Here is a 26103-nt window from a genome sequence, read left to right as displayed (position 1 = left end):
TATTTTTATATTCTTCGTGTCCTTTCTCCACCCCCAAATTTGGCCCTTTCTTGGATGTTTCCACTGCAAACCATTCACTAGATCAGTTAAGGTTCTTTTTTTCTTTTTATCATATCTTTCTTTACAGTGGTACCTCTACTTACGAATAACTCTACTTACAAATGTTTCTACTTACGAACGGAGCTCCGTCCGCTATCTTGGATGTGGTTTAGATAGGATTTTTTCTACTTACGAATTTTTTCTCCCAATGCATTCCTATGGGATTCAACTTACACATTTTTTCGACTTACAAATGTGCATTCGGAATGCATTAAATTCGTAAGTAGAGGTACCACTGTACCTTGGTTTAAGAACAGCTTAGTTTATGAACAACTTGGATTAAGAACGCTGCAAACCCGGAAGCAGGTGTTTTGGTTTGTGAACTTTGCCTTGGAAGCAGAACATGTTCCGCTTCCTGTTGAGCGTAAATTGAGTCCCCCGCTGCCATGGGAAAGCACGCCTTGGTTTAAGAACGCTTTGGTTTAAGAACGGACTTCCAGAACGGATTAAGTTCGTAAACCAAGGTACCACTGTATTTGCAATTTAGATCACTCATAAACAGTGATTCGTACACAGCTGGTTTTGTTTTTTGTTTTTACAATTTCTCTACCAGCATCAAATATCTATTTAGTTTTCCCTCCTTTGGGGGGGGGGCAGGTGAATTCTACGTCTTTGACCAGGGTTTCGAGCTTTTTTTTTGGACTACGACTCCCATCATCCCTGACCACTGGACCTGCTAGCTAAGGATGATGGGAGTTGTAGTCTCAAAACAGCTGGGCGCCCAAGTTTGGGAAAGCCTGTCTTGGACGAAGGCAGGTATTAAAGACACTGCAGTTGCAGTTGGAGGGAGCCCAGTGCACCGTAAGAGCTGTGACAAGTGTCACATAATGGTTTTGCATTGGCCCCTTTTTAGATTTGTGATGAATAATCAAAGCACATTTCTCAATGAGACCGGCCTCTCAAACCGTTTTCTTTTTTCTTAAAAAAAAAATAATTAAGAAAATGCTAACAAAGGGTACGTCTTTAAAAAACGACAACAAAGAGGCGTGCAAAAAGTGGACCGTTCAATTGTGTGGGAAAGCTCTGGCAGCAGAACAAGTTTTTTAACCTGCCGATGGCAGCAGAATGTGGATTCAGTCGTACCGGGGCTATGTCAGCTGAATGGCAGTTTCGCTGTGGATGCACTGGTCCTGCCAAAGGACCTCCAGAGAGAAAATGCCTAGAGAGAAAAGACGATGCTTTTGAAACCTCGCTGCCTATCTGGAGATGCAGGTTTTGGGTTGCTTGAGGCTTAATCTACATCTTAAGCGGAGTTGCGTCATTCTGTTTCCTTCTCAAACTCAAAGCAGGCTGGGGTGGGAGACTGCCTGAGAAGACATTCAGGTGGGAATATGCACCCTTTCCCTCCTGGTCCTTTCCCGGCTCAAAACCTCCCTCCCCAAGCCTCCACTTGAAGAGGATGGGGTGGCTCCTCCCCACCTCCCCAGAGTGAAAAGGCAGCGTGAGTACAGCCATTTTGGGCTGCAGGACGATGAGAGGGCCATGGGTTAAGCAGGCTCCCTCGGCCTGCCCGTTTTCTGCTCAAAGCAGACCGAGCTGCTTAAGGTTTAAATAAGCACCCCGTATTGAGTTAAAGGAAAATAAAACACATGGTGTTGAGGGAAAGGAGAGATTTATTATCTTATTATATTTTACTTTATAATTTAAACGTTATTGATTTGATATGTTAAGAAATGGATATTGGACATGCGTACTGAATTATTTTTATTGGGGAATGCAGTAATAGGAAATAATATCTAGAGAAATCTGAGAATAGGGGTAAGTGGGAGTCTTCAGTGGGAGAAATAAGGGTATTAGATCGAGACTTTTAAGGAATTTAGATGATATTGTTACTGATTGTTTTTGGATGAGAATGTTGAAATAAATGTATGTTTCCTCTTTCTCTCTCTCTCTTCTCTTTCTCCTTTATTTCCCTCTCATCTTTCTTTTCTTTACCCTTTGCTTTTTCCTCTTTTCTTCTCTTTTCTTCTTCCTACTACATCCTCTGCCCTTATCCCCCCCCCTTTTTTCTTTTTCTCCCCCTCTTATTACTACATAATCTATATGATTTTGTAAATTACAATCTTTATGGCTTCGTATGATTGTGTATGGTATGACTTATATGATTTTGTATATTTGAATTTATGTTTGGTATGACTGCGATCTTTGAGTATGTGTGGACTGTATTTTAATCTTAAATCTTAATAAAGTATAAAAAAAATAAGGTTTAAATAGAAAAGGAAAAAAAGCCTGGAGTGGAAAGAATTGCAGAACTACATGTGCCATAATCTTTGGAAGCCAAGATACACAGACATATATGCCCAGCCCCACTGTTTCTGAGCCAGTATTTCTTGGCCCTGCTGTTGGGGTGTGGATGGCTGTGTCGACGGGCCCCTGAGGACTGTCGCTAAAAAGTGTGAGGAGATGAAACAGCTTTGTAAGTGTTCTCATTTGGAAGAAGCACCACTTTCTTTCCGCGGTGACAGTTACACTGAGCGGAGGCCTCCACCTCGCTGTCTTTCGCTGCGTAAGGAGGTGCCAGACTTCCAAAAGCAGTTGCCTGAGGTGCAGTCTGCATCTCTTCGGTTTCCCAGCTTGGAGAGAGCCAGAAGCCCTGGGGCAAGAGAATGGGTCCTTTTTCATGTTTGATTGAAGCTCATTTGATGCTTTCCTTGTGATATGACCCCTCAGGCCCATGCTTCGCCCCCCAAAAGATTAGGGAGAGACTTCTGCCGAACGTAGAGCAAATCAAAAGGGCAGGTTGGCAAAGCAGCGTGGCTTATCTTGGGGTTCTGCGGAGAGCGGACCACTTCCAGTATACAGTCATACCTCGGTTTAAGTACACTTCGGTTTGAGTACTTTCAGTTTAAGTACTTCACGGACCCGTCTGGAACGGATTAATCCCCTTTCCATTACTTTCAATGGGAAAGTTCGCTTCAGGTCAAGTACGCTTCAGGTTAAGTACAGACTTCCGGAACCAATTGTGTACTTAAACCGAGGTACCACTGAAATGCTTTGGTACTTCTGATAAGTCACTTGGAAGTGCTGAGGCCCCTATTCCATGTGGCCATGGCGGCTTTGAGAACAGCACTTTCTTCAGATTTGTGTTGGGAATTAATCTGAAAAAGACTGCAAACTGCCGGGACCTCCAAGCTCTCTGCATTGTTCAAGTCTTGGGGAGGGGAGCGTATTAACTGGCCTTCCAGATTTCCCGTCTCCCAACGGCTAACTGTGACCAGAGCTGCACAGCAGGTCAGGTTAACCACCATGATGCCAGGGAGCCATGATTTACCGCCAACTTCCTCCCCACAACCCCAGTCCTCGAGCCTCGGCATGAATGCAGCGTTAAAAGCTACACATATGCCAGCTCACCTCTGCTGCTGTGCCCCCATCTTGTTCACAACGAGAGAGGAAGAAAATACACACAGTCTTCGAAAATGAAAGGCAAGCGGGCAGTGTGTCTGGATTTGGTATTTATATGCTCCCCATCAGACTGGGTTACCTTACCACTCTGAAGGGCTTCCAACAAACTAAAACACATCAAACATTAAAAAGTCTGTATAGAGGGAAGGGTGAATGTGAAAAAACCTAGTACTGAACAAAGGTGTAAATGACATGTTTTGCTCTGGTCTCATCCCCCACTATCATGTGATCCCAGAAGGTTGTTCAGAAGGGAATGGCCATCTGCCATGGATGCTTTAGATTCCTGCATTGCAGGGGGGTTGGACTAGATGACCCTTGGGCTCCTTCCAGCATTCTATGACTATTGCCCTCAGGTGGAAGACAGTTCCCTCCACAGTTGTTCTCAAGGCACCATGGTGAGGAAGAGGAGACAGAGGCTGCAGCTGCTGTCCTCTACTAGACACCTTCACATAGAATTTACACACATTGGGCTTGATCCCCCCCCTAAATTAGGTTGCCATCCCTATGTGTGCTAAACTGGGGTTAAGTCCCATTCAATTCATTGGAGCTGAGTAGGCATGGCCAGGGTGTGAACTTGAATGCCTTTGAAATCATTGGATCCAGCTAGTCTTGACTTTTAAGTTCCGTGGATTTGAAAGCGCGGTTAACTTGGGATGGATCCAGACCATAGTTGGCCAATTCCGTATTTCACAAGTTCAGTTTCCTAACAGTTTCAGTTTTCTGTTTGCAACAAGTTTGTGGACCTTAAGGCTAAATAAAGAGAGACTTGAATGTGGGTGGGGCAACTTGCATTTCCAAAGATCAGAGTGTGGCTTTGATGATTTTTATTGCTCTGCCGCTCCCTGCGATTAGTGAAATAAGCAATTCTGCATAAATTTTCTTAATGTGTGTATCACTTCTACAAAACTCAGTTCTTCCTGATACTGGAGTTTGTTTTGATTGTAGAGGAGTTTTGGGGTTGGGTGGGAATGTTTTCTGTTTTCACGTGGGTCTAGCATAGATCGTATGAATAAATAGCATCGTGAACTGTTTCTTTTTTTAAAAAATCATTTTTATTCCCCTTCTCTCTCAATAGGAAAAGCTGCGACTTCAGGGCCAGATCACAGAAGGGAGCAACATGATCAAGACGATTGCTTTTGGCCGCTATGAGCTGGACACATGGTACCATTCTCCCTACCCAGAGGAGTATGCGCGACTGGGACGCCTCTACATGTGCGAGTTCTGCCTCAAATACATGAAGAGCCAGACGATACTACGCAGGCACATGGTAAGCTTGCGAGACGAATTCGCACCATTGTACTCATCCCTCTGGCCCTGCTCACGGAACTGCACTTCCCCTGGTTTGCTGGTGAAGAGCCAGCAAGTTCAGCTGCATTTTGTTGAAAGTAGTGACGGGGCTGTAGATGCATTGTGGAAAGACTGCTATATGAAAAAGACCCCCTTGCATCTTTTTTGCCCTCCGGTGTATAATAATCATGATGATGATGACGAAACAAAATAAAAAAAAATCCTTCCAGCAGCACCTTAAAGACCAACTAAGTTTTTTATTTGGGTACAGTGGTGCCTCGCTTAACGAATGCCCTGCTTAACGAAATTTCCGCTTAACGAAAGTTTTTTTCTAGCGGAGGTTGCCTCGCTAGACGAATTCGTTTTATGAAAAATTTGTCTAGCGAATCGCGGTTTCCCATAGGAATGCATTGAAATTCAATTAATGCGTTCCTATGGGCAAAAAAAATAAATAAAAAAAAATCAATGCATTCCTATGGGATTCGCTAGACGAATTTTTCGTTATAAGTAAAGACCCGTGGAACGAATTAAATTCGTCTAGCGAGGCACCACTGTATGAGCTTTCGTGTGCATGCACACTTCTTCAGATACACTGAAATAGAAGTCCCCAGGCGCTTATATGTAGAGAAAGGGTGGGGAGGGGTATCAATGATGCTGGTGCTGCTGCTGATGGGAGTTGTAGTCCCAAAACATCTGGAGGGCTGAGTTTGCCTATGCCTGGGGTAGAGCTATTTCCTGGGGTGGCGTGCTCATACAAGAAGGAAGCTGCACCTGAATTACTACAAAACAGGGCATCTAACATCCAATTTTTTAAAAATGCACCCCGACTAGGAGAACGGCACAAAATCCTGATCGCAAGGTAACTAATTAATAGCATCAGGCACAGGCGCAAAGCTGTTCTCTGGTAATATCAATGCGCCAGAATTGCCCTGCCTGTAAATTCTAAATCTGCATTCATAAACCTATTTTACGTTAACCAGCAGGGGGGGTATACCCCTGCAGGGAAGGGGTCCTTCACTCATGGAAGGTGGAAAGTACCACCTGCTGAACTGGTGCCGCTAGTTGGTCTAGCTCGGTGTGGAATGGCCACACTGGCCCCAGGACTCTGTTGGAGCCCAGTCCTGGCACCTGCTTAGCAGCTTCTCGCTCCACTTCCAGAACAGCTTTCTGCCTGTGCAGCCTTGGCTGGGGCAGAAACGAGCTATCTGGGGAGGGAAGCACAGCACACAGTAATGAACCCTGTAACCTTGGGGCGGTGCTGCTGCTTCTTCCTCCACAAAAGGCCTAGTTTCCGGTGCCTGGCACCACGTCTTGGTTCCAGAGGGGCGTGGTCTGGCCATTAGCTGTCTTTCAAGCACAGCAAATCCTGGACTGGATTCCTCTGGGACTGGCTGACTTTGAACCACTCTGCAGCTGATCACAGTTGGCATCCTTCCCCATCACCCAGCCCATTCTGTAGAACAATTCTAGTCAAGGAAAGGCTGCTCTTTCAACCACTGATTGAAGGTTTCGCTTGAGGGCCGGCAGCATCCTGTTTTCTCCCTGCAGCAGGTGGCTATCAAATGCTCTTTCCCGAAAGGCCTGTATAATGTAAACCAGACCATGTATTATTATTATTTCTTGAATTTATATACCACCCTAAACCCAGCTCACAGGGCAGCTCGGGGCAGCTCACAGAATAAAATCAAGATATAAAACCACAAAATACATAATAAAAATAAAATCAACAGCCTAATAGTCCCCCTCCCCACAAAAATTATTTTTTTTATTATGTAGAAGAGCAATGTGGTCTGGGAAGTTAATAAGCACACACAAGCACAAACAAAGTAGGTGATGTTAAATCTAAACCTAAAAAATAACAATGAAAGAACTGGTTTATTGTTAGAGGGTTGAACTTGCTCTCTGCTACTACTAAATCTGGACCTGCCTCCATAGATCAGCTACACTTGACCATACCTGTGGACTTTGGTCAGCCCCCCATATTGTTTGGGCGCACCGCCTTTTTATTGGCTGAGCAGAAAATGTGTAGCTGCTTCTGCTGCCATGTTATTGTGCCCCTTAGTAAGTAGCTCATTCTTCCCCTTGCAATTCTCTCTCCTGCCTCTTTGTGCTTCTGGTGCCGTTTGTCACACTTGGCGACCGTGCTAACGCTTGTGCAATGCTCTCCGTAGGCGAAATGTGTCTGGAAGCATCCTCCGGGTGACGAAATTTACCGTAAAGGCTCCATTTCGGTGTTTGAAGTGGATGGGAAAAAGAACAAGGTAACATACTTAACCGGAGTTGGCTTTGGAGGAGGAGAGAATTTGTGCAACACATTGTCTTTTGTGGGCCATAGGCAGGCTGCCCAGCTGGCTCTCCTTGAAGTCTGTCAACCCAACCTGTCCCAGCTCTCCCTGAAAAATCCTAAGGTTCTCATTAGGACCAGTGCCAAGGGTTGGCATTATTGGGCATCTAGCGAGAGGTCACACCCTAGCAGGGGCCCATTGACAAGAGCCATAGACCTATTGCAGGAGGGTGTCCTATAGAGGATGTCTTGCCCTAAGGCCTTCCAAAACCTGGATATGGTACTGGTTGTTATATTGGTCTAACTCCATTGCCTTTGAGTGTATTAGACAGGTAGTCATGCCTGGCTTACTAGTGTCCACAGAACTCCTGTATAATTTTTATTATTATTTATTAAATGTATATGCTTGTGCATGCTTGAAGCAGACTTTCTCTCAGGCTGCTACCACAGTTTCTTTATATAATAATAATAATAATAATAATAATTATTATTATTATTTTTATTTAAATGACACCCATTGACTAGGTTGCCCCAGGCACTCTGGACAACTTCCAACAGAAATTAAAAACACAATCAAACATCAAACATTACAAACATCCCTTTACAGGGCAGCCTTCAGATATCTTCTAAAGGTTATATAGTTACTCCTTGACATCTGATGGGAGGGCGTTCCACAGGGCAGGCGCCACTACCGAGAAGGCCCTCTGCCTGGTTCCCTGTAACTTCACTTCTCGCAGTGAGGGAACCACCAGAAGGCCCTTGGAGCTGGACCTCAGTGTCCGGGCTGAACAATGGGGGTGGAGATGCTTCTTCAGGTCTGCAGGTCAGAGGCTGCTTAAGGCTTCAAAGGTCAGCCCCAACACTTTGAATTGTGCTTGGAAGCGTACTGGGACCACTGCCAGAAAACCAGAGATGGGCCAGTCACAGCTTCAAAGAAGCAGATTTGGCCAAAGGGATTTTTCAGGATTTGGGGGCAGTGAGAGTGGTGCCTAGAATTGGCCACCTCCTCCCAACACATCTGTGCTTTGACATGCCTTCTGATTCTTCCAGATATACTGTCAGAACCTCTGCCTTCTGGCAAAGCTCTTTTTGGACCACAAGACCCTGTATTACGATGTGGAGCCCTTCCTCTTCTACGTCATGACAGAAGCCGACAACACCGGCTGCCACCTCATAGGCTATTTCTCCAAGGTCGGTAACAGCCTCTTGAGCTCCGCTCCACAACCAGGGCACTTGCCACGACTTAGGCATTAAATCAGAACGGCGGGCCTGCTCTGGAGAGGGGGGTTCAGAGGCTGGGCACTGAATCTGTCAGAGTGCACAAATTGTACAGATGGAAATTTCTGATGCCAAACAGAGCCAGTTATTCTTGGTATTCATGAGGGCTCCTCCACCCCACATAGTTGCATGTGCAAACACCTGCTTCCAGTAACATTCGTAAGAGCGGGGTTTCGGTGGTATATTAATCAGAAATCAGGGTGTGCTCTTGCATTGTGTGGCAGGGAGTAGCACACCTCGACACATACACCCCGTCTCAGATCCACAATGGGATCAGTTCCGACTATAAATCTGCTAAGCTTTCTTGAAAAGACTCTTGGGTGGGTGGTGGTTCTGCTCATTGGTTTGCTGGCTTAGAATTGGTTCAACATCAGGTTTGTGGACTGAATCCTCATCTTTTAAACCGGTGGTGGCCAAACTTGGCCCTCCAGCTGTTTGGGGACTACACTTCCCATCACCCCTGACCACTGGTCCTGTTAGCTAGGGATGATGGGAGTTGTAGTCCAAAAACAGCTGGAGGGCCAAGTTTGGCCACCACTGTTTTAAACAGAGGAGGTTGCTTCTAGCCTGCTCCTCAGTAAGGGCTTGTTAGCCCAGGCAGCCAAACTTTCCATCTCAATCTGAGTCTCTGTTTTGTTGACAGAGGAATATTGCAAGCCCAAGTGTGATGTGAGGATAAATGAAGACCTGATGTGGGCTCTGTTGGTTACTTTACATTTGACCTGAATTCCCCAGATACAGTGCTTTGTCATGCTGATCAAAATAGAGCACAGGAACAATTTGAATTTCACTTTCTCTGGCAATGCAAGAGGCCATTTCCCAAAACGGCCGTTAGAATTATTGATTCTGTTTAACTTTGGTCTCTGGCACGTGCAGCATGGCCACTAGGAGTGCTGCATCAAAAAACTTTTAATAATTTGCCCTTGGAAGTGCAGCACTTTTCAAGTTTTGCCTCATGCATTTTTACATGATAGGTTGGTAAAATAATCGTTTTGGTACAGTTTCAGTGAGAAGATTAAACAAACAAATTCTGTCAGAGAAATGGACTGTTTTGCCCATCTCTCAATTTGTGCGGGTTTTGAAAACAGCACCCTTGGCAATAGAGACGATGCTTGTCTAAAATTCAAGGGGAGGGAGTTCCAAAGAGTTGATGCCACCACACTAAAGTCCCAATTCGGACCTCCTAATAAGATGGTATCTGCAGGATGCCCTCTTCTAAAGTGTGCAGCGATCGATTGGGCATAAAAAGGGGTAAGACAGTCTTTTAGGTAACCTGGTCCCAAGCTGTATAGAGCTTTATAGAACCTAGCTCAGTAGTCTTCTGTGCATCCTGTTACAGATATTAAGGACAAAGTTGAATCTTACGATCACTCACTTCCTTTTCCAGTTTGGCGTTTCCCCTCACAAATAGTTTGGAATCTACTCATCGCCCAGGCAGGCATTTGGGGAAACGGCCACCACAGCCAAACAAGGCCAATTCAAGTTGTTTCTGTATGAACTCATATCAAAAGAGCTTTTGCTGGCATTCCCAAGACCTAAGGGGAGCTGATGTTTGAGAAATGCAGGCCCAAAGCTGGGGTTTCAGCCCGAGGGTCATATTCCCTAGCATGTGGGACAAGAGGGTGGAGCCAAAGATGTTGCTTTTGTACAGTAGACTGCATCCCGGCCATGCAGAAGACGGGTTTCTTCACCTACCTCTGTCCATCTAAGCATAGCTGCCAAGTTTTCCCTTTTCTCACGAGGAAGCCTATTCAGCATAAGGGAAAATCCCTTAAAAAAAGAGATAACTTGGCAGCTATGGATCTAAGCAAGCAAGAGACATTGTCACCGTTCGAGGACGCCAAACAAAACCGTTCAGAGAGGGTGCAGAGCAGGACCAGTGAGGAGTGTGGCCTGGGAAGAGTCTTGAAGACCACATAGAGAGGCCTTGAAGGCCACATTCAACTCCTGGGCCCGAAGTTCCCCACCCCTGGTCTAAAGTCTCCTCGGGTGTCCAGGACTAGCTCTGTGATTCTTTGCATTGCAGCCATTCTGTTTTGATCAGCTTGCAAAAGCCATGCATTTGAACTTTTGCCACGATGTGATCAGTTCTTGTCAAACATGACCCTTCGCGGCTGTACTGTTTACTTCCAGGAGAAGAACTCATTCCTCAACTACAACGTTTCCTGTATCCTGACGATGCCTCAGTACATGAGGCAGGGTTACGGCAAAATGCTCATCGACTTCAGTAAGTGTGGGCGGACATGTGCTTTTGTTCTTAATCCAATGCTTACAGACTGCCACAAATCAGACTGTTTCATAGCCTCAAATGTGACACAGAGCAGTTGAGGTTTTTTTTAAAAATGCAGCATGGTTGTTAGTGTATAACTTTTTGACCCCCCCCCCCCCAAAAAAACCCAATGATTTCCTGTATCATATAGGGATGAACTTTTGCTTAGAAACACTAAGCAATTCGGGACTAATTTTCTCACTTATGAAAAGAATGTCACCCCGAAATGGAAAGTTGGAATCACTGTATATGTAATGTTACTACTCATAAGTATTAGCACATTTAAAAACTTTATGGAACTGTTTAGGACTTTTACAGCTGTCTGAAACTTCCTGAAACTGTATTGGAGAATCAGTGGAAGCGGGAGCCATCCGTACTCCAGATACCAAAAAGTAATCAGTGTGCAGAATGCACAATCAAAGCGATACGGGAACTTTATGGTGCTTGTGGCAGAAACAAAGACAAACTGCAACCTCGGTTTATTCTAAACAATAAGCAGTAACGCACAATGTACAAAACCTTATACAGTGGTACCTCGGTTCTTAAACAAAATCTGTTCTGGAAGCCTGTTTGGCTTCTGAAACATTTGAAAACCGGCTTCCCATTGGTTGCAAGAGCTTCTTGCACTCAGCTGAAGCCGCGTCGCACGTTCGGGTTCCGAAAAACGTTCAAAAACGGAAGCATTTCCAGGTTTTCGGCGTTTGGAAACTGAAATGTGCAATAACGGAGCCGTTTGGAATCGAGGTTCCACTGTAGAAGTGTTAGAAAATTTGCAAGCTCTATTTTCCCTGTATTATAATATATGCTATGCATATTACATAATGCATTATACAGTTACATATACAAAAATCAACTTATTGATTTCGGGGGGACCTTTTTTCAAGAGTTTTGGAAATGAAAGTTCATTCCTTTGTTTTTAGGTAAAAGTTCATCTAATTAATCTTAATGGAGCATGAGGTTGTAAAAAAGTTATAACTCTAGTGGCCGTATGACCAGGGTCTCAAGGCTGTTAAGAGGTAAATAAACGTAGTAGCTGCTTTCTTAGCAATCACCATCTTTCCATAACAAACCCTTTTGGTTGAGGGCCTGTTAGCTTGGAAGTAAAATTTGGCCACCTCCAAAATAAGGTCGCTTCTACATATTTCGGAGGTGCTTTAGCTTTGCAGTAGCACAAGCTTTTGTGATGTTAAAAGAAAATGACGTTTTAAAAAAGGCTTTAAAACAAAACTGCCTGACAGGAAGCTACGAGCTTTTGACAGCAGCTCGGGGATGGTTGACCACTTCATTCAGGTTCCAGAGAGTTTGCTTTGTTCTCTTTCAACAGGCTATTTACTCTCCAAAGTGGAAGAAAAGGTTGGCTCTCCAGAAAGGCCCCTCTCAGACCTGGGCCTTATTAGCTACCGTAGTTACTGGAAGGAAGTTCTTCTCCGCTATCTGCATAACTTTCAAGGCAAAGAGATCTCCATTAAAGGTGGGTTCTAGATTTTCCCCCCCAATGCATCAGTAGCAAACAGCACCTTTTTAAAACGACAACGACAACAACCCTTCTAGTCCAGGGGTCGGCAACATGCGGCCCATGGGCCAGATGCGGCCCACAAAGACCGTTTTACTGGCCCACGAGCTGCCCGCTCAGCGAATCCCCCACGTGCTGCACTAAACCAGCGCAGCGCTAGGACTCGGCAAGCAGCGCTGGGACTCGCTGAGCGGCGCAGGAAATTGCGTCTGCGCATGCACAGCTACCGTAAATTGCTTCTGCACATGCTCAGATGCCTAAATAGCTTCTGCGCAGGCGTGATTTTCGGCGTCTGGGCCTGCGCAGGCATGATTTCTGGTGCCACGGACATGCGCAGGCGCAATTTTCGGTGTCGCACTGCGCCAGTCCAGCCCATGGACGATCTCCGCGGGAGTGATCCGGCCCATGGCCGGTAAGCCTTGCCAACCCCTGTTCTAGTCTTCCTTCCCCGAAACTGTGAAATGTAATTTCTCCCACCTTTGCTCCTCCCTCAAATGCCAAAGGAGCAATGGGGGGTGCTGAAACCCCTGTTTACCTTCCCCCTATATGCTGAGATTCTGCTAGCTTTGCTCATCTGCTTCCAACCTACCTTTCTCAGCCATCATTCTCGGGGATCTTGTCTGGAGTAGCTGGAGTTGGCAGGAGACAGCGAGAGCTCTCTTGGTGGTTTGTCCCATATATCCCCCTCGCCCCCCCCCCAAAGCCCCTCAGTAAAACACACTCTTGCTTCTCTGTTTCAGAAATCAGCCAGGAGACAGCCGTCAACCCTGTTGACATCGTTAGCACTCTGCAAGCGCTTCAGATGCTCAAGTATTGGAAGGGCAAGCACCTAGTCTTAAAGAGGCAGGTAAGTTGTGGGACTAATACCTGTGAGAGAGGGGCGCCCTCTGCCTCTCTTAGGTCACTGTGTTTCTCTCTCGAGATTTCTAAGAAAAGCATCACTCTTTCGCCCGAGATTTGCTGTGAACGAAAAGCAGAGAGTCCAGCTTAGCGCAGAAACCTATTGCAGGATTGTTTTGTGCATGTGACCAGTCAGTGGTGAGAAATTGCTATGTTTAAGGGCTAGGCATGGCTACCAGGAAAAGTGTTCCTTTACTCCCCACCCACAGAGTCTCTCTTTCTTTCCCTGCCTCTGTATTTCTGCTCGTGGTGGCTGCTTCTGCTCCAGTTGCAGCTGCCGTGGTTCTTGACAATGTCAGACATGCGCCCAGTTGGTCACAACAAAGCTGCTTTATTGGAGCAGAAACCCCACGGCAGTTGAAAAGAACAAAGTGTGCCGTGCAGACAGACCGCAGGAATGAGGTTCCAGTGAGCCAGTGTTTCTCCAGCTTGGGTCTCCAGCTGTTGCTGGACTACAACTCCCATCATCCCCCAGCTAGCAGGACAAGTGGTCAGGGATGATGGGAGTCGTAGTCCAACAACAGCTGGGGACCCAAATTTGGGAAACACTGCATTATGGGAACCCTCTTGATGCTCCTTCTGCACTGTGTATCTCATTTACCTTTCAGGAGACGTTCGGGTTGTTTCAGCCATCAGTCTCTTGTCTACAGTGTCGTTTGAAGTGCCTTAGACTAGAGCAGGCATCCCCAAACTGCGGCCCTCCAGATGTTTTGGCCTACAGCTCCCATGATCCCTAGCTAACAGGACCAGTGGTCAGGGATGATGGGGATTGTACCGTAGTCCAAAACATCTGGAGGGCCGAAGTTTGGGGATGCCTGGACTAGAGCCAACTCACCTGGTAGCCACAGGTGATAAGGAATTGCATGCCGATGAGTGATCAACCTGCATAATGGGAGGTGCAACACTACATCCTTTTTCTGCACCAAGCAGGATACTAGAGAAGACACAGGGCCCTTTCACTCCTTTGTCACCCCCCAGGAGGCTACTAATATTTTTGGGGCAAGCTGGCGAGTTTTGTGGGCTTAGGCTGCAAACCTAACCCCATCTACTTAGGAGTAAGGCTCGCTGAATTCCAATGGGACCCACTGCTGAGTAGACATAGTTAGGATTGTGCTCACAAGTAAGTCTCACTTGTTCAGTGCAAGGCTTACTCTCCAGTAACTGTGGTTAGGGTTGCAGCCTCAAATGTTTAATTGCTACTTAGCTAGCACGTAGAAAACCCTGTCTGCTAAGCAAAATCGCCTCCTTGCTACATTCGTGATGGGCCCCGGCAAGCATCAGGTTAAGAAAGGCATCCCCAAACTTCAGCCCTCCAGATGTTTTGGACTACAATTCCCATCTTCCCTGACCACTGGTCCTGTTAGCTAGGGATCATGGGAGTTGTAGGCCAAAACATCTGGAGGGCCGCAGTTTGGGGATGCCTGGGTTAAGACGATAACCAGAATGTGGAGAGATCAACGAATTCAGCCTTCTTCCTTCGTTAATTCTTCTCTGTCTACTTCTCCTTCCATCTCTAGTTTCTCTGGCATAGCATTGAAACACCCAGGCATAGCAGTCAAGTTTTCCCTTTTCTCGCGAGGAAGCCTATTCAGCATAAGGGAATTTCCCTTTTAAAAAAAAGGGAGAACTTGACAGCTATGCACCCAGGATATTTCAGCCTCCTGCAGCCCCCCTCTAAAACATTAAGCCTGAAACCCCCCAGTGACAAGATTTGATCTGCAGAAAACGCACACAAGCAGGAAAGGTCCAGCGAATTCTCAAAAATGGAGGTCCACGTTTGCGCGATGGAAACCGAAGTTCCTACTTGGCAGTTACACAGAAAGAGAGTTCTCCTAGTACGGAGCACAAAACTACTACTGTGTTTGTTTCCTTGAATTTAGGGGCATGCTTAGGAATGCTAGATGCAGCTCTGTCATCTTGTTAGCAACTTCCCCCAGACATTTAACCTGCGCCTTCCCTTTTTCTCCCCCTCTCCCTTCAGGATCTTATCGACGAATGGATAGCCAAAGAGGCCAAGCGGTCTAACAGCAATAAAAGCATGGATCCCAGCTGTTTGAAATGGACCCCTCCTAAGGGCACTTAATTTGACCAACCTCTCCGAGAAGTGTGGACACCTCCTCGCCACCGACCACCACCATAACCCCCTTTCCTTTTCCAGCATTAGGAACTGCCTTTGGGATCGCAGATTTGTGACTTGCTGTTGGTACCAACCCTCCCCGCCCCTCTTCCACATGCCTTCAGGATGTTTCTCTTCTCCCCGGGACCGTTTTGACCCAGGTCCTCCCTCCGCACGGCAAGGTCGGGAAGATCAGAATGGATACAGTGTCAATGTGGCCCCGGGAAGGGGCAGTAAGATCTTCCGGCGCACCGTTGCAACTTGCCGCTCCGTGAACCACAAGGCCCTAGTCCATAAGATGGTGTCGTAACTCGTAATTTCTTAGTTGTTTCAGCCGCCTGCTTCCGTGCAACCTTGGAGGGACTGGTCGGCACCTGCTGTGAGGTGGTAAAGGTCCTCCACGATACAGAGGGCTGTACTGTTTTAGATTGCAAGTGTGGGGCGCCGTGATTCCCCATGCAAAGAATTCCCTTTCAGTAGAAAGCCAGCAGTGACAGGGATAAAGATTCTAGCAGGCTCTCTATCTCCTGTCCTAGTTTTCTACTCACAGGGTTGGTTTGTTTTTTAATACAAAGGAGAGCATTCGAAATCAATTATCTCCCATCAGTCATACGAAATTTTGGTCCAGTCCATTCTACCCCATATTCCCACCCCCCTCTTATGCATTCTGCTGCACCTTTGGATCCAGCCTAAAGGTGGGCTTGTGGGACCATTCTCCCCACCCCCCCCCGTGTCACGCTGCAAATAGAATTGATCTGACACCCCCTTGGGATCCTTCAAGAACATCAATTTCTCATACCCGTTTGCAGGTCTGAGTGCTAACTGGATATTGGACAGCAAGCGTGTGCAAACAGCAGCTATTTATTCCTTCCCAGCAGGGCAGGAAATCTCCAGGAGACTGATTGAATGTGGGGACACCCTTTGGCTGCTTCCCCTTCCCTTTCCCCGAAAGGTTTGAACGTTAAGGCCGTGCTGCTGTCTCTGTGGGCAACACAGCTGAGTCCCCGGTGGGGGGAAGCCGCCTAACGGGAAAAAAGCACCACTTCTCCCACTCCTGCAGTAGTTGTGCCCTTGCCCAGTGTCACCTAACATTGAGCTTCTTGCTCCTCCTTGCAGCTGCTTTTGAGTGCTCTGACCACAAACCCTTCTGAAGAGCCAGCTATAACTGTTCCTTTGCAGGAGGAGAAATGGCACAACCAGCAGCCCTTACCAGCCCCCTTGTCCTGGTGCCTCCTTGCCGCTCCCGACACTTTTTGTCCTTTGAACTTCCTCCCGCTCCGAAAGAAACCCGCACCTAGCAGGCCAAGGAGCGTGCATTCAGCCAGACGGCAGGGGCTGCTCAAGAGAGCACTGCCAGCCGGACGCCGCTCCTTTTGCCAGCCTGTTCCTGTGCAGCAGCTTTTGCCGCCCAGGTTTGGCGCTACTTTGAATTGCGGCGGTGATCCAACAGTGCCAGATCTAGGCGGGAGTTAGCTGCAGTCGGCTAGCTTGCCTTCACGCGGTGATAGTTTACTTCCCTTTCGGCATGTTTTGGCTCCTTTTGCAGTCCACGCTCCTGCATCTCTTGAACCATCTGTGCTCATCCGGGGACCACCCTGGACCTTCTCCCACCTCCATTCTGGCCGAGGCGAACAGCCATTGTTTTTAAAGGATTGCCAGGGGGAAAATCAGCTTCCATTTCCCAGAATGTGTGCTTATTTCACCCATAGATTGCAAGAGCCCGTAAGTCCATCACGGCCAGGCAGCCTACCCCAGTCATTTCTGACCTCCTCTACTGGTTTTGCTTGATGGTCTCGCAGAAGTATGAGGCCCCCCCAGAGAGGCTGGGTTTCTCCCACACTTCTAGGATGCCGTAGCTGGTTGCATGCAGGTCCTCATCCCAAGACAAATCCGCCCTTAGAAAATTTGTGAAAATAGCTCCAAGAGCCTGGAAAGTGTTTGTGCAAGCAGGCACAGCATCAATTTGACGACAATAATTGGTGTGCCCCTTTTCAAGGGGAGCCCTCCCATCTTTTAAGTGATCGTCACTCCCAGGCTTGGGATGGAAACCCTTGCCTGATCTGTGTGCCACCTGCTCCCAAGGACTGGGAGGGATAGAAAGAAGAGGAAAGGCAGGAACCTTGTGGGGTAGGTGGACCTTATGGGCTATCAGTTAGGGGGGAGAGTGCTTGGCCGTTTTAAAACGTCTTGTAAAGCCAGAGGTGGGGACTGCAGCTCCCATCAACCCCAGCTTAGGGGATGATGGGATGAGCCACAGGTTCCCCATCCCTGCTCTAGGTATTAAGCTCACAAATTCGCCTTAAGTGTTCAGAGACCAAAGGGAAACATCCACCGAGCACACTTTGCCCTAACCTTGCTATTCACAGAGAGGACAGCCCCATTGAAAAGCTGCAGCAAGAGAGGTCCCTTTCCTTGCAGAGTCAGAAACCTTGACAGCCTCGCTCTTTGAAGGGCTGTGCCTTTCACACATGCCATCGGCGTGCTTTCAGAATTGCAAACCGTCGGTGGCATTTGTCCTGCGCTGCTTCCGGCTACCTTTTGTGCAGGGCAGCGTCGCCTGGTGAGACCCCAGCATTCGGGGGGCCAAAAGCCCACTCCCCTGAACTCTGAGGTGCTTTTGCACAAAGTCCAGGGTCCGAGGGCACATGTCCTGAGCCACAGACCAAGCTGGGCTGTGTGTGTGTGTGTGTGTGTGTGTGTCACATGCAGCACAACCAAAGAGGCCACAAAGGAGATTGGGGTGTGTGTGCGAGTCACATATTTGCCACCTCACTCCAGGTTGCATCTTAGTACTGTTTGTCATCCCTAGAGCATAATTTTCTTTCCTTCCTAGAAATTACCTTGGCACAAGCCTTTGGACCTTGGGGATGCCTGGCCAGAGAGCGCAGTGTGTTTTCAGACTGCCGTCAGTCGGATGGATGTGTTACGATCCATTTCCAGCAAGTCTGGTTTTCGATTGTAAGGTTTGGCAAAAAAAAAAAAAAACCCTTCCAACTCGAAGCAAAACACCCTGAGGGCATAAATAGCCATCCTTTCGCCATGTCTATGGCCTCTAGTCTGCTGCGTCTGTGGAACACAACCTCTTTGTTTCTAGCTGAACTCCGCTAGAACCCACCTCTCCTTGTCTCCCCTCTTGGGACAAAATGGATTCCAGTTGAAAGTCGATCCCTCTAGCACAGATCTTTCCGCAAGCACTCCTGTGGTTGGCTCTCGTGTTTGGTTTTGTCTTTTCATTGCCATCCTAAATCTGCCAAAGTTTATATTTCTGTGCAAGTGTCACCCAGCACTCTCCGCTTCTAGTTTTTAGCAACTGGTGAGGTGGCGCCCTCTCAGGTGGGGAGGGGAGGTTGGCCATTCTTGTACAGAAGTGAATCTCTGTTTCCTGGATATGTTAGAATATGCTACCAGTGTATCTACTTCTCAATAAAGCATGTTCTCTGCTCTAGTATTCCAAGCATGATCATTCCTCGGGGGGGGGGGGGGAGAGAGAGAGAATGTCTGTGCATTGTGTCCATTTGAGCTTTGGCCTTTTGGAGACTTCCCAGCCATTGCCCATTTTGCAACAAACAAAACTGATCCCCTATATAAACGACGCAGGTGAAGCCATTTGCTTGTATCGGCTTCTGGCACGTGTTTCTTCCCTTTCTTCGCTCAGATTCTTCCAAGTTCCGGGAACCCAAGGGGAAAGATAAAATCATATCGGTGGGACAGCACATTTTTGAATCCAGAAAGTTCAGGTTTTGGGCCCTGGCATCTCCAGTTAAAAGGATCTCGGGAAGCAAACCTGGAAAAGTCTTCCACCTGATAACTTAGAGCCAAAGCCATTAGGAGAGGAGAGTACTGAGCTAAAGATCAGTTCTCGTATCTGTGATCTGGCAGTGTAAGGTAATATGGAGAGCTGAGGCCAAGGCCAATTTAAATGCTAAGCCTGGGGTACCTATGGTTTTCTCAGTGTACTTAATTGTCTCTGACCATTGACCATGATGGTTGCATGCTGGAATCATAGAATTGTAGAGTTGGAAGGCACCATGAGAGTAATTACTCCAGCCTCCTGTAATGCAAGAATCTTGCCCAACACAGGGCTCGAACCCATGACCCTAAGATGAAAAGTCTTCATCTTCTACTGACTGAACTATCCAGGTTGTGGGATCCAATAACAGGTTCCCTATCCCTGTTCTAAGCACTGGCCTAACACAAAGGAGCCCTGGGCAGTGCAACTTCCCATGGCCCCCATTTTTAATTGGAATTCCAATTCTAGGAAAGCTTGAAGGTGAATTTGGTTTGTTTTTGTACTGTCAACTCCCACCGTCAATTGAGACATCCGTGTAATTCATTTGGGGCTAATGTTTCTTGTTGATGTGCCCTGTGACTTGAGTCATGCCGATACACAACTTTGGATCTTCCATTGGGAAACAATTCATTTCCTATTAAATGGGAGGCACCGTTGATACATCAACCATGGGACAATTTGCAGAGATTTCAAACCTTCCCACGAGAGTTCCCAGGGCCGATGGAGATTGGGTCTTAAAGTTCTCCTCTGATCAGTTTAATAGACAACCCTGGTTTTAAAGCTGGCATCAAAGCAGTTAAGAGCATGAGCTGGAAGGTTTCTGGCTGGTGTGGAGGACTCCCTGGTCCTGAATGTGGTAACCGTGCCCCTGAAGGACCAGGTGCACAGCCTGGGAGTCATTTTGGACTCATAGCTGTCCATGTCCTCTGTGTCCGGGGCAGCTGTCTACCAGTTCCATTTGGTACGCAGGGTGAGACCCTACCTGCCTGCAGACTGTCTCGCCAGAGTGGTGCATGCTCTGGTTATCTCCCGCTTGGACTACTGCAATGAGATCTATGTGGGGCTACCCTTGAAGGTGACCCAGAAACTACAACTAATCCAGAATGCAGCAGCTAGACTGGTGACTGGGAGCGGTCACCAAGACCACATAACACCAGTCCTGAAAGACCTACATTGGCTCCCATTTCTGAGCACAATTCAAAGTGTTGGTGGTGACCTTTAAAGCCCTAAACGGCATCAACCCAGCCCTCAACCTTCATCCCCGTTATTCAGCCTGGACACTGAGGTCCAGCACCGAGGGCCTTATGAGCGGTTCCCTCCGTGCGAGAAGTGAGGTTACAGGGAACCAGGCAGAGGGCCTTCTTGGTAGTGGCACCCGCCCTGTGGAACGCCCTCCCACCAAATGTCAGGGCAATAAACAACTACCTGACTTTTAGGAGTCATCTGAAGGCAGCCCTTCTTAAGGAAGTTTTTAATGTTTGATGTTTTATCATGTTTTTTATATTCTGCTGGGAGCCACCCAGAGTGGCTGGGGAGGCCTAGCCAGATGGGCAGGGTATAAGCATACATACATACATACATACTGTATTTTTCGTTCCATAAGATGCACCTTTTTCCTCCTAAAAGGGAAGAGGAAATGTGTGTGCGTCTTATGGAGCGAATGTGTGGTCCCTGGAGCCGAATTGCCCAGGGGCTAAAGGCAGATCGTGCTTTTCTTTTCTTTTAAGAAAGAGCTAAAGGCTAACGAGGGGAAAAGAGTGTTGAAAGGAACCTGCTCAGCAGCTGATTGCAAGAGATCAGGGAGGGGGATAAGGGAGCTAGCTCCCTTCCCGGCCCGGCCGGCCCCTTGCCTAGGCCTCAATTCTCTGCAGAGGGAGACGTGACTGGCTGATTAGATTATCTGTCTGGAAACTGTAGAAATGGGTCCATTTCCTTTCCTAGAAAAACTGCATAAAAATCCCATAAAACAGGATTTTTTCCCTTTGCAAGGAAACTCAACAACTTTGAGCTGATCCTAAAAAATGGAGCTTTCCCCCTTTGCAAAAGAAGCTTCCTCAAATATTTAATGGGGAGCAAAGGCACCTAGGCCTCTAGGAGTTGGTTGCTTTCTTCCTCTAAAAACTAGGCGCGTCCTATGGAGCGAAAAAATACGGTGCATGCATGCATACTACTCTCAACCCCAGTGGGGGCTGGTCTAATGGAGACAATGGAACACCTACCTCAATCTGTCCCCACCTATCCGCCACCTGACAACTAGTTCTGCGGGAGGAAGGCTATTATCTGCCAACTTATTAGTTTTGAGTCAAGTCCTTGCAAAACTCGGCAAGGAGCAGGCGGCAGACAAAACTTGGAATTAGTTGACTGTACCTGTCACTGGCTCTGGCTTGACTTGCTCGTCACCTAGCCAGTCCCAATGAACACCAGTCACCACTGCCAACCCCATTCAAAGCCACAAACTCTAAGGTGGATTTTTTTTTTAACACCTGCCTCCTCTCCATCTTGGCTTTGTTTCACAAGAACGAGGTGCAGAGAAAGTGAAGACAGCCCACTGATTTGCAAACCCATTTATGCTACTAGGCAGGTGCTTAACAACGGAAGGCGATATAATGGGAACTGTAAAACACGCAAAATGTTTGCCATTCTTGGCTACTCGAGAAACAGGTGACATAATATCCGTGGGGGCTGTAGAGCAGAGGAGGAAATGGTACGAAGCAGTAGATCTTGCTTAAGATGCCCAGGGTGGAAGTAGCTCTCTGCTTGCTCATTCCTGTGTCGGCTCTGGGAGAAGAGAAGAAATTGGGGATCAGCAAAAAACAAAAACACAAAATACGGTATGTATTTTTTTTTTTTTGGTATTGCCTGAGGCAAAGAGGTTGCTCTCAATAAAACTCCATAATAACAACAATGCTTGACGTATGTAGTCAAATTCAATCTAATCACTAGGAGTATAATAACCAGTGGCAGACTTTGTGCTTTCAAATTTTAGCAGGGTCCTGTGCAACACCAATCACGCTCCCCTAAATGAGCCTCTGGTAATAATAACACCACTACCGTACTAACCCCAAAACAAGCAAACAAATTGAGTTAATTCTTTGAGCAGATCGACACTTGTGATTATCGAATTTCTTAGCTGCATAGCAGAATTTTATAATCATAATCATAATTTATTATTTATAACCCTGGCTGGGCTTTCCCTTCTGGGCGGCTTCCAACAAACATTAAAATACATCAAATATTTTCTGTTGCTATTGTCTTTTTATTGCTTATTGCAAACTCCCTGGAAATTACCGTATCAATGGAAAGGGCAGAATATATATATATATATATATATATATATATATATATATATATATTCCGGCGTATAAGACGACCCCCAACTTTTCCAGTTTAAATATAGAGTTTGGGATATACTCACCGTATAAGAAATACGACCCGGCGTATAAGACGACCCCCGACTTTTGAGAATATTTTCCTGGGTTAAAAAGTAGTCTTATGCGCATTAAGGGGTGGGGTGGGGTGGAAACGATAAGAAATGTAGGGAAATGAGACCCTCCGTCTCAACCCACCTCAAGAGGAGCATCATCATCCCATCAGCCCTCTAAACATCTCTCCTTGGTGCCCTAGGGTGGCAAAGAGGAGGGCACAGGTTGGCACAGAGATTAGGCACTTTCTGATCTCTCAGATGCATTTGGGGAGGAAGACGGTTCACAAACGTAAGCAATGTATTTGGAACACCCCTTTGGGTGCGCTTCTGCTGGATATACCATACTTTGACTGTTCCCTACAAAATAACAAAATTCCTTCCAGCAGCACCTTAGAGACCAACTAATAATAATAATAATAATTTATTATTTATACCCCGCCCATCTGGCTGGGTTTCCCCAGCCAATTTGGGCAGCTTCCAACAGAAAAATGAAATAAAATAATCAATTAAACATTTAAAGCCTCCCTAAACAGGGCTGCTTTCAGATGTCTTCTAAAAAATCTGCTAGCTGTTTTTCTCTTTGACATCTGATGGGAGGGCGTTCCACAGGGTGGGCGCCACCACCGAGAAGGCCCTCTGCCTGGTTCCCTGCAACTTGGCTTTTCGCAACGAGGGAACCACCAGAAGGCCCTCAGTACTGGACCTCAGTGTCCGGGCAGAACGATGGGGGTGGAGACGCTCCTTCAGGTATACTGGACCGAGGCCATTTAGGGCTTTAAAGGTCAGCACCAACACTTTGAACTGTGCTTGGAAATGTACTAAGTTTGTCATTGGTTTGTCATTCTTCTGAAGAAGAAGTGTGCATGCACACGAAAGCTCATACCAATGGCAAACTTAGTTGGTCTCTAAGGTGCTGCTGGAATGATTTTTTTGTTTGTTTTGACTACGTCAGACCAACACGGCTACCTTCCTTTAACTTGACTGTTCCCTGTGAAAGTTGGATGTCTCTCCTCAAAATTATGCATACCAGAAAAAGTGGGGAGGGCCGCTTTACATGTCACAAACCTACATACCTCTACAGCAGAGTGGAAGAGCACCTTGGCATGGAGAATGGGTCCTAGACCAGTGGTTGAGCATTGAGTTCTCAGATTTGATCATCTCCAGTTAGGGCTGCATGTCATGGACTGGTTGGATGCAGAGGAATGGTGGGAGGCGAGCGGTGACTCGGAGGTCGTGAAGCAAGTGGAGGATGCAACCACGGGCTGCTGTAGTCACACCGGGAGCTGATTACTCTACGCACCCCAGAAGATTTAACTCTTGAATGGGAGGACTTTCTCATAGCATACAGCCTTTAGCTTTGAATACGTTTGATGCTCATCATCGCCACGCTTCAATAATACAGCTGCAAGCTAAAAAGGCTCCTGAAAATATTTCTGGGTAGCGAAGGGACAAAAGCCACCACTCATCTGGAGACATCAGAACCATTTGACTCTTAATACTCAATAATATATATTTGTGAATGGATCGGATGGAACTGCTCCAATTGTTTTAACAGTAATTCCCAGGTTCTCTTGGGCACCTGGCGTGGCACCTATAGGGAGGGACGGGACGGGGTATGCAGCGCCCATAGGGATGGAGCATGCTGCAGGGCCTCCGCTGCCCTTCAGCTGGGGAGGAGGCAGTGGGTGGACTCGGCCATGCTGCAGGCCCTGCAGTAAGAGCCCCCCACCATCTTGTCACACCCCCCCCTGAAGTGAAGAAGACGTAACAGGAGGAGCTTCCTGCAGCCAATCGGAAGCCACGCCTTTGTTTCCGAACGTTTTGGAAGTCGGAAGCACTTCCAGAACAGTTTCCATTCAATTTCCGAGCTACCACTGTAAACAACACTCAACACCCTCCAACATTTCTCTGATGGAAACAGTGACGTCCACCTTCCAGGATCAAATCAGAAACCAGGATGGCTTCTGCAAATCTGGGTCTGCCCCTGGAAAACAGGGACACTTGGAGGGTCTTCACTCAAGGAGGGTGCAGGGAAGTTCTCGTGAGGGGTATGGCAGCCTGGGAAGAAGGGGTTGGGTTGAGGAGAATCCAGAGGGACAGATAGCAAGACCTGGAGGGTCACAGTTGCCCTCTGGGCTTGAGGCATCCCCACCCATTGTTTAAAATGGAAAAAGTAGTCACCCTAACCGAGCACTCCCTGCGATAGACAATGCCCAAAAGCAAAGGGCTTCTGCTATAACGCTGACTTGCAAGGACTCCTTACTCACCTCTGGAGCGTTTCCCCATCAAGCCGTAGAACTGCTGGAGTTTCCCCCTCTTCACCAAGTCAGCAAAGTCCTGGAAGGCTCTCCTCTGCAGACGGTCATCCTGGAAAAAGCCAGCGGTGTATTGACTGAGGAGTGGCTTGAAAGGCAAGCAAGAACCCACTCTAGAGAAGCACCTGAAGGAATGAGGCCAGGATCACACCTCCTGATCATTTCAGAAAGGGCTCTAGGAATCCGCACAACAGACACAAGTTCTCTGTGTTTTCGAGAAGCAAGTTGCTAGTATTACACTTGGGCAAAAAAACTTGACATGAGTCAACAGTGTGATGCAGCAGCTTAAAAAGCCAATGCAATTCTGGGCTGCCTCAATAGGAGTATAGCATCTAGATCAAGGGAAGTAATAGTACCACTGTATTCTGCTCTGGTCAGACCTCACCTAGAGTACTGTGTCCAGTTCTGGGCACCACAGTTCAAGAAGGATACTGACAAGCTGGAACGTGTCCAGAGGAGGGCAACGAAAATGGTCAAAGGCCTGGAAACGATGCCTTATGAGGAACGGCTTAGGGAGCTGGGTATGTTTAGCCTGGAGAAGAGAAGGTTAAGGGGTGATATGATAGCCATGTTCAAATATATAAAAGGATGTCATATAGAGGAGGGAGAGAGATTGTTTTCTGCTGCTCCAGAGAAGCGGACACGGAGCAATGGATTCAAGCTACAAGAAAGAAGATTCCACCTGAACATTAGGAAGAACTTCCTGACAGTAAGAGCTGTTCGGCAGTGGAATTTGCTGCCAAGGAGTGTGGTGGAGTCTCCTTCTTTGGAGGTCTTTAAGCAGAGGCTTGACAGCCATATGTCAAGAATGCTTTGATGGTGTTTCCTGCTTGGCAGGGGGTTGGACTGGATGGCCCCTGTGGTCTCTTCCAACTCTACGATTCTATGATTCTATTCTAGTCCTCATGGCACAAACGTGCCATCCTATCTGATCCAGCAAGTGCATTAAGCAGGGAAGTTGATCTCTGTAGGTGGGGCTGCTGCTTGAGGCACAGCAAAGCTGGAAGCACAGGCATCTGGCCATTCTGGTAACACAGACAAGATATCCAGGGTTGCCACTGCCAAGTAGAAGCCTGAACAATTGTGTGCTCACAGCCTCTTCTAGCTCTCTAAGCTAGGGCAAGTACATATCTGAGAAACAGGACCCCGTCAGACATGGATGCTAAATTTGTGCCTCCTGTGAGATATGGCTGGACGTCAGCTCCTATCATACCTGACCATTGGCTATGCTGGCTGGAGCTGGTAAGAGCTGGGAGTCCAGCCGCATTTGGACAACACACACACACACACACAGCACTCTTGGACCACTTTAGAAGGCAAGGCGAATCCTGGGAACTCTTGAGGGGTGCTGATCCACCTGATCAGGCGTTCTGTGTAACTCGAAAGTGTCCCAATTTCTGTACTGATGAAAACGGTTTAAGGCAGC

At 47.2% G+C, this 26103-nt stretch overlaps 1 protein-coding gene across 3 annotated transcripts in view; it reads left to right on the top strand.

The window, feature by feature from the left end:
- The window catches only part of KAT7 (lysine acetyltransferase 7), a 31700-nt gene extending 13107 nt beyond the window's left edge, over positions 1 to 18593 (top strand). For 2 of the 3 annotated variants that reach the window (XM_035134876.2, XM_035134877.2), the window contains exons 9-15: positions 4577 to 4768; positions 6960 to 7049; positions 8123 to 8263; positions 10484 to 10577; positions 11944 to 12090; positions 12873 to 12979; positions 15014 to 18593. In XM_035134876.2, the coding sequence (XP_034990767.1) occupies positions 4577 to 4768; positions 6960 to 7049; positions 8123 to 8263; positions 10484 to 10577; positions 11944 to 12090; positions 12873 to 12979; positions 15014 to 15115 (873 nt within the window). In that variant the 3' untranslated portion in view covers positions 15116 to 18593. The other variant, XM_060281425.1, reaches the window with a different exon arrangement.
- The last annotated feature ends 7510 nt before the right edge of the window (positions 18594 to 26103 follow it).

The sequence above is a fragment of the Zootoca vivipara genome, chromosome 13 (assembly GCF_963506605.1).
Source record: "Zootoca vivipara chromosome 13, rZooViv1.1, whole genome shotgun sequence".
NCBI classification, from domain to species: domain Eukaryota; kingdom Metazoa; phylum Chordata; class Lepidosauria; order Squamata; family Lacertidae; genus Zootoca; species Zootoca vivipara.
Note: the sequence above shows the minus strand (reverse complement) of the source record. Positions and strands in the feature narration are given on the sequence as shown.